This window comes from Agelaius tricolor, unplaced genomic scaffold, assembly GCF_023055355.1.
Source record: "Agelaius tricolor isolate 1412-34295 unplaced genomic scaffold, bAgeTri1.0.p SCAF_28, whole genome shotgun sequence".
In the NCBI taxonomy this organism is placed as follows: Eukaryota; Metazoa; Chordata; class Aves; order Passeriformes; family Icteridae; genus Agelaius; species Agelaius tricolor.
This window is the reverse complement of record NW_027269288.1, coordinates 5,994,405-6,002,731: the sequence shown is the minus strand read 5'-3', so window position 1 is coordinate 6,002,731 and position 8,327 is coordinate 5,994,405. Positions and strand designations below refer to the sequence as shown.

General features: G+C 53.9%; 2 protein-coding genes across 2 annotated transcripts; one reads left to right on the top strand and one right to left on the bottom strand.

Annotated features, from left to right (window-relative positions):
* Positions 1-40: 40 nt before the first annotated feature.
* Positions 41-3,326, top strand: CCDC27 (coiled-coil domain containing 27). The gene is made up of 6 exons (XM_071448823.1): positions 41-171; positions 988-1,118; positions 1,260-1,337; positions 1,592-1,804; positions 2,193-2,297; positions 2,413-3,326. Exons 1-6 carry the CDS (start codon positions 72-74, stop codon positions 2,545-2,547), a joined length of 762 nt encoding a protein of 253 aa, XP_071304924.1. The 5' UTR covers positions 41-71; the 3' UTR covers positions 2,548-3,326.
* On the bottom strand, positions 2,086-8,031 carry LRRC47 (leucine rich repeat containing 47). Its single transcript, XM_071448822.1, has 7 exons — positions 7,353-8,031; positions 6,503-6,946; positions 5,646-5,762; positions 5,227-5,342; positions 4,821-4,923; positions 4,344-4,433; positions 2,086-4,168 (listed from the first exon to the last, which is right to left on the bottom strand). Exons 1-7 carry the CDS (start codon positions 7,992-7,994, stop codon positions 3,956-3,958), a joined length of 1,725 nt encoding a protein of 574 aa, XP_071304923.1. The 5' UTR covers positions 7,995-8,031; the 3' UTR covers positions 2,086-3,955.
* Positions 8,032-8,327: the final 296 nt, after the last annotated feature.

Sequence of the window (8,327 nt, the reverse complement as noted above, 5' to 3'; positions counted from 1 at the left end):
CGGCCCCGCTCCGAGCGCCGCGGTGCAGGACAGACCCCGGCCCGGCCCGGCCGCAGCCCCAGCCCCGGGCGATGGAAGCCGATGACTCGCAGGGAGCAGAGCTCGCCGAAACCATGGGGCAGCTCCGGCAGGAGCTGCGGAAAGCCAAGGATGACCACAAGATGGCCATAGGTACCGCGGGAGGTGCCCAGAGCACGCCTTTACCTGCCTAGGTCTCATTCAGTTCGGCTCCTTTCACCTTGGAAACATTGCAGGGTGTCGCTCACAGGCTGAAAAGCCGCTTGCTTTGAAAACACTTTTTTTCTCCCCTTGGAAGTGAAGAACACGAGAAAACCAGCAGAGAAAGCGCTGAGCAGAGTGGCAAAGCAGGGCTCGAGGCGCCCACTCTGCGTGTCCTCAGAGCAGCGCCCACCTCAAAGCCAGGCCGTTTAATACACATGGAATAACAGAATGGTTTGGGTTGGAGGGACCTTAAAAATCACCCAGTGCTACCCCGTGCCATGGGCAGGGACACCTTCCACTATCCCAGGTTGCTCCAAGCCCTGTCCAACCTGGCCTTGGACACTTCTAGGGATCCAGGGGCAGCCACAGCTTCTCTGGAAAACCTGTGCCAGACCTAGCCACCCTCACAGGGAAGAATTTTTTCCATACATCCACTCTAACCCTGTTCTCTATTAGTGTGAAGCCATTCCCTCCTGTTCTGTCACTCCAGCACCTTGTAAACAGTCTCTGTCAGTTCTTTGTGGCACTGGAAGGCCACAATTAGTCACACTGAAGTGAAACCACCTTTTCTTCTCCACACTGTACAAACCCACATCCCACAAACCACATCATCACCCAGAACTACTGTGATGCAGCATTTATGTGACCCAAGTCTGGTCCCAGACTGTTCCCACAGTGGCTTTGCTTATGCTCACCTGAAAAAAGCAGCCACAGGGCGTTCAGCAGGGATTTGCTTTGCTAACAGAATACTCTCCCACTTCACAGGTGCCATCTCTTCCTTGCAAAGACAGATGGAGATCCAAGAATCCGAGCTTCGGAGAATCAAATCCGAAAAGGAATTGCTCCAGAAGCAGCTCAGAGTGAGAGAAGTCCAGTTCCAAGCTGTGTCTGACAAGGTACGGCCCAAGAGCATGGTGGCCATGGCTAGCAGGAGACATGGCAGCTGGGAATTTGGGATTTTTGCAACATTCCCTCTCTCATAGGCAGGAGGGTCACCTGTGGCTGTGAAACTGAAGTGTAAAACATTCTCCTTCCAGCTTTGCAGCCTTACAGAAGAACAGAGGCAGAAAGAAGCAGTGGTGATGATGGAGGAGGAGAACCAAAACCTTCAACAGGTGAATTTGAGCAAAGCCTCTACAGAAAAGTCTGTTTGCTGTTTCACTGGGCTGGTTGAGTTTGGCATATAAAACCCCCACTTAACCCCAGTAGTTTTAGAGAAAACACCAAATAATAACAGCTACCACTACTGGTGAGATTGTCAGTCCAGAGATTCTGCCCAGGAAACATTTGGACCAAATAGTGGGAAAATAAGGTCAAACTTGCTCACTTTCTTCTCCCCAGTGACAGCTGGATTCCTGTATCTGCTCAGGTTGTTGCAGAACAGGAATTCCAGCTGGCTGAGCAGAACAAGCTCATCAGTGAGTTACAGGGGACAATCAGCCAGCTGCAGGCTGAGGTTGTGACCACCCGCCTCCACCTCCTGGAGCAGAAACAGGCCCAGAAGGAGACCCAGAGCCAGTTTGAGGCACTGCAGCACACAGAGCTGCAAACCAGAGTGGCACTGGAGCTCATCAGCAGCAAGGTAAGTGTGGCCTCTTTCACCTCAGAGCCCTGTCTCCCTCTTGGGACACACTTGGGAATCTCAATCCATTTGCTCCCTAGCTGTGGAGCAGGCAGCTCTTGTGCCACTTAAAAAGAAAAGAGACCTCAAATACCAGAAACTCTGGAGAAAGGTGAGTTCAGGTCAGGTTTCTAACATCCTTCCAGACCCAAGGTAACAAGAACCACCCTAAAGTCATCTCCTGGTGCCAGGGGAAGAGCCTTGGCCCACCCAGACCCACATAATCACCACAGCACTTTCAGTGAAGCCCAAACTGCCTGTAATTTCACATAAACACTTCACAGTCTCTGTAGATCGGTGCAAATGCACATTAAGCCTGAACACACCCGCTCTCCTCTTTTATCCGAAGTTTGAAAGGTACAGAAACAAAATAATCCAGGCTACGTTCAGCGTGGAGGGCATCCAGGACCCCCAGGGCGAGCTCACGGATGATGAACTGCTGGAGGCAATGCAGGTATGTGGCTCTCCCAGACAGCTTCCAGCAGCCAGGAAGGGACTGCTGAGCTAAGAGGACACTTTGCAGTGCTGCTCCCAGCCTGCCCACCTCTTCACACGTGGCTGATTTTCAGAAAATCTTTAACGAGCGGACGGAGTTCCAGCAGATGCTGAAGAACAAGAGCAGCAGGACGTCACTGCTCAGCAGCGACAGCAGCACAGCATCACCAGCAAGGAGAAGGAAATCCTCCAGGATGGAAAAGCTCTGATGGCTGAGCCAGAACCCATCACCAGCCTCAGGTTCTGGGCTCTCAGCTCGGAGCAGGTGCCTTACAAGAAATTAAACTCATTTTACTGACACCAAGTTCTGTTGGAGTATCTGATTCAATTGTTTCAGCCAACTCAGAGCACAAGTCACTGGAAGTCCTTGGTCTGTAGTAACACTTGACTTCCAGAGAAGCCTGAAGCACAAGGATGGCTTGGCTACAAGCAGCTGGGCAGTGTATAATTCCCATTTTTGCCTTGGGAAGTTTCTAAGTGACATAACTGAACATCCCCCAATGCCAGAACGAGGGACAGTGCCAGGGCTGCAAAAGCTGTTTTATTTTTCCATTCCATGTGCAAGTCCTGACATGGGGATGTATTTGACATAGCAGCAATTCAGTTAGAGCTCTGAGATATCATTTTTACCAGAAGAGAGTCAGTCTGGGGGTCACGCTGGCTTAAGGAGAGGTGTGAGTGCCCACCAGTGCTCACCCACACATATAGGTCACCCAGAGACTGCCAAACAAGAACTGCTCCAACTGCCTGTATTTTGGAAAGTAAAAATAGGTGGGTAGGGCAGAAAGCTCCAGGAGGGTCACTGTGGGCATCAGTGCCTGTACTCTGGGGGGACAGGGAGTTCAGCAGTGTCAGCTGGAGGCAGCTCTGAATAGACCTGAACCCCCTCAGCAAAAACAAAGCCAGTGCTCGCCCACAGTGACTCTCTGGGCACACACAAGGTCACCACAATTCCCACAGGGATGGAGGATGGCCCTGAAATGCACTGGGACACACAAACCCTCAACAAATCCCTTAAAAATGGAAGCTGCGCTCATGTCTGAACACAAAAACCGTCACTTTAAAATGCATCCCTCAAGTTCTGACAGCAATTAAATGCTTCTGACAGCAACTAAATGTTCACAGTTACTCCAGATAAAATTCTGCAGAACAAGATGTCAGCAAAGTGCTTTGGCATTCTGGCTCCAGGTTGTACCCAGCAGAGGACCTCAGTTCCACACTGTCAATTAACTGCATTTCTCTGCTGCCATAATAATGATCCACATGAAACACCAGGAGGAAAAAGTGATCTTGCAGAAAAATGTGACTGTGCTTGTTTTAAACATTGCAATGATTTTCTCTACTGCATTCTGACATCCAACAGCTTCTCTGCCTTCAGCCCATGTTTGAAGATGCTGCTCTTTTGCACAGGCCTAACATGGATGATGTCTGTTAAGGATGAAAATCCCAATTCTCCTTGCTGTAGCTCATCAAACTCTGCAGCCATTGCTTTTCCCAGCAGGATGCTCCACATCTTTTCTTTAAAAACCCATCTCACTGTGCATCAGTTGAGTTGTTGAATACATGTAAAAAACCCCAAATAAAGGCAATGGAATCCTCTCTCAGCTCAGGCACCTGCTAACGGATCACAGTCAGCAGAGAGGACACTGTGGCCAGGTCTGTTTTGGAAGGATAAAGTACTTTCAAGTTCCCATCCGTGTCCACCACTCGCACCTGCTCCACCACCAAGGGCAGGTTCAAATTCCCTGGTCCACAGAGAGCATCTGATTCCACATCTGAACCAGAGCCTTCCTTGTTCTCCAAGGCAGATCTGTTCAGCTCTGCAATTTTCTGCAAAGCAAAGTACAGAGAACAACATCAATTCTGTGGCCGGGAACAAAGAGAGGGAGTAACAATACTACAAAAATACAAATCAGCTTCTGTGTTCTTCTCAATGCATGTGAGCAATGACACGTTTGGCAGGAGCCCCCCCAAGAACAGAAGAATATTTTCCTGAACTCCCTACCAGGATAAGGGTGTCCATCACATCCTTGCAGATCTGTAAACTGGTATCACTCGTCACTTCCAGAAACAGGTCCCGGGTCTCTTTTCTAATCTGTAAGAGTTTCAGAGATGAAGCAAGTGAGGAGTAAGAGCAGCTTATCCACAGCCCCCTGGACACGTCCCAGCACACAGAGCTGCAGGCTTTCACTCTGTTTAATCAGGGGCAAAGCTCTGCTGTTCTTTACAAATCAAAAGCCAAATTATTACCCTTCCAAAGCTTTTGCACAGGCAGGCTGGTGTTTTGGAACAGATTTCCAGAGGTAAAACTCCCAACTCCCAGATTCCTCCCAGTCTGACAGCAGAGCCCATATAAACTGTAAGAGTTTATACTTGGACTACAAGCACAAGTTTCACAGAACTGTATGCCTCTGAGTTAAACATCTCACAATAGAACGAAACACTGCTTAATTATTGATGTATTTCCATGATTGGGAAGTACCTTTGTTTTCTCACTATTGGTTATTGGTGGGAAGGAAATCACAGCACCTTCAGCATCCACCAGGCACGGGTAGTTGTCTTTGCCATCCAGCAGCTGCAGGTACCTGCCACGAGAAACAAAGCAGCAAGAAGTGAGCAACTGAGAGAGCTGGACACAATGGCAGCAAATAGTGACAAAAAGGAATCAGTGTGTGATCTCAGCACAGGGCAGGGCCACACACTGCCTTACAGCCCATCTGCTGCTACGTCAAGTTTTCCTCATGCCCGATTCCCTCAGCTCACAGCATGTGCACCACACACCCTTCAATCCTCTCTGCTTCCCTTCTATCTGCTGTTCTGAACACATCTGTCACATCCCCAGTGGAGTCACCAAAATGTACGTGGGAAAACCACAACAAGGCGCTGACCTGTGCAGCCCAGAGACGTTCTGACGCTTCTTCTGCTTCCGCTGCTCCTCAGCCTCCAGCTGCAGCTGGCGGAGAAGATCCTTTGCCTTGATCTCCTTCCGACCCAGGGGCGTGATCTGCACCACGTGGGAAAACAAAACATTTTAACTGAATTTCACTCAAACACCAGGGTTACAACACTCCCCTGTAAGCAGGTCAATAATTAAACAATATTCCTGCATGTTGTCATGCCTTTTTCACCACGGAAATACTTTCCATTTCACATGGACTGCTGTAACACCCACTTGAAAAACAGGCTCAGCCGCTAGTACTAAACCAGGCACCTGGTACAGCAGGACAGCAAGGAAATCAGAACATCTAAAGTTCCTGGAGTTTGTTTTCTAGGTTCTATGAGGTAAGAAAGCACCCTTAAGCCCTACCTTGAGCTCATCAGGAGGCTGAACATCATATGTCAGAGGAGCTTTGACCAGCTGCAAGTCGTGGGTGGCAATGGTGGCTACTGTGCGCTTCTCACAGATGTCCTCGTGCAGCTTGGTCTGAAACATAAAGGATGCCATCAAAATAGATCAAAAAGGCAGTATGATTTATCCCTTCCATGTGCAGATTCTTCTGTATTTAATGTTGGCAGCACTACCAGCCAGGTGACTAAAAAACAGAGCCCTTCCCTTCATCTGTATCTCTGTTACAGCCCAAATGCAATGGTAGCAAAGCCTGACAACATGTGACATGTTTTTCTACAGGGAAACCAAATTTTAAGTCAGAAAGCAATCCCAAATACTCAAGCCTTGTAACCTGAAAGCAGCTCCCACCTGCCACCCAAGGGACAGGTGAGCAGCAGGCCCAGGAACAGGCCTGTGGGCAGGATACCTCAGTCAGAAAGCTGGGTGTGTACCATGGTTTTAATGGATCAGGGAAGCTGGAGCCAATCCAAGGGATCTCTACACAAGGACACAGGGTTATTTTTAGCTTTTAACAGGTTCCACAGTACTAACAAGCTCCCATTACAGTCACAACACAAATGTGAGCGCGTCCATTGCCCTTGTGGCAATACCTGAGCTCTGATGGGTCCTTCCCAAAAACAGTTCTGTTGATTTTGGACAGACTAGGCGTGTGCTGCTGGCAGGGACAACTCACCCTGTACCCTCGCACCTGCTGAGTGAGGAGCTCACCTTAAGTTTCCAAACTCATCTGCTGGAAGAGGCCTACAACAGTCTATTTCCAACTCTGCCAGCAACATTCCCATTCCAAATGAGTACCACGAGGCTCCACCTGTTACCTGCATGGTCAGGAACCTCTTGAGAGCATTTCCCGGCTTTAAGTTCACTCCTTTCAGCACACAGCACACGATGAAGGCTCGCACATCCTTGACACCCGGGCTCACTTTGACCACCAAAGGCGCTGGGTTCTCAGAGACGTGCAGAACCTTCACCAGCAGCTTGCTTGCCTCTTCCACCTCATCCTGCTCCCCATCCCCACTGTCCTTCTTCTGCTTCTCCCTCTTCTTCTTCCTGACGTCCTCTCTGCCACTCTCAGCCTTCCCCTTCCCACGTCCCCCGGCCCGTAGGTACTCCAGAATGGCCTTCGTCTGGCACCCATTGACCATCTTCTCCAGCCGCTTGTCCCTCAGCTGGTTGCCCCTGAAGTTGGCCTCCTTCAGGCGGGGGCAGTCGGCCAGCGCGGCGGGCAGCTCCCGTAGCTGGTTGTTGGCCACGTCCAGGCTCTGGAGGAGACAGAGATGGGACAGTCAGGGGTGAGCAACAGGGACGCTCTGGAGGAGACAGAGATGGGACGGGCAGAGCTGCGCGATGGGGACGCTCTGGAGGAGACAGAGATGGGACAGTCAGGGGTGCGTGATGGGGACGCACTGGAGGAACAGAGATGGGACGGTCAGGGCTACGCGATGGGGATGCTCTGGAGGAACAGAGATGGGACGGTCAGGGGGGCGCGATGGGGATGCTCTGGAGGAGACAGAGATGGGACGGTCAGGGCTGCGCGGTGAGGACGCTCTGGAGGAGACAGATGGGACAGTCAGGGGTGCGTGATGGGGACGCTCTGGAGGAGACAGGGATAGGACAGTCAGGGGTGCGCGATGGGGACCCGTGCGGGGCCGCGGGCTCGGCTCCCACCTTGAGCGCCGGCAGCGCCGCGATGTCCGCGCCCAGCTCGGCCACCTCGTTGTCGGCCGCGTCCAGCCGGCTGAGCAGCGGGAAGGGCGCGGGCGGCCCCTCGGGGGGCAGGAGCCCTCCGGGCAGCGCTCGCAGCCGGTTCCCGGACAGCAGCAGCTCCTGCAGCTGCGGCGCGGCGCGGCAGAGCCCCGGGCCCAGCTCCCGCAGCCGGTTCGCGCTCAGGTTGAGGCTGCGCAGCTGCGGGAAGGCCGGGACCGCGTCCTCCGCGCCGCCGCCCGTCCCTCCGAGCGCGGCGGGCAGCGCCTCCAGCCCGTTCCCGGACAGGTCGAGCAGGCGGAGCGCGGGCAGGGGCCCGCCCAGCCCCGCGCCCAGCCCGGCCGGACCCAGCGCGTTGCGGCTCAGCACCAGCGTGTGCAGCGCGGGCAGCGCGGCCGCCACGCCCGGGCCGAGCTCCCGCAGCGCCGCGCAGCCGCTCAGCTCCAGCGACTGCAGCAGCGGCAGCGCCAGCAGCGCCTCCGGCAGCCGCCCGCCGCCCGCCGCCACCCGCTCCGCCACCGCCGCGCCCGCCAGCGACAGCTCCCGCCGCCGCTCCCGCGCCGCCGCCTCCAGCTCCGGCCACGGCCCCGCCGCCGCCGCCGCCATCGCGCCCGGAGCCCGCCCGGCGCCGCCGCCGCCGCCGCTGTCCAAGGGCCGCCCCCGGCTCGGTCCCGCCCTCGGGGAGGGTCCGGCCGCCAGTCGAACCCGCGGCGGGAACTCGGCCGCACGGGATGTATCGCCGCTCCTGGATGCAGGGATACCTTCAACAAGGGCAAAACACGGGACCGCGTCCTGCTGAGCCGCGGGTCTGCCCCAGCGGGGCCGCACAGGCCCAGGCGCAGCTTACACAGGGGAAGCTCACACACGGGTACAAGTCCCACAGGTCCAGGTACAGCACATGCCTGTACAGTTCACACACATACAGCACACAGGGGTAAA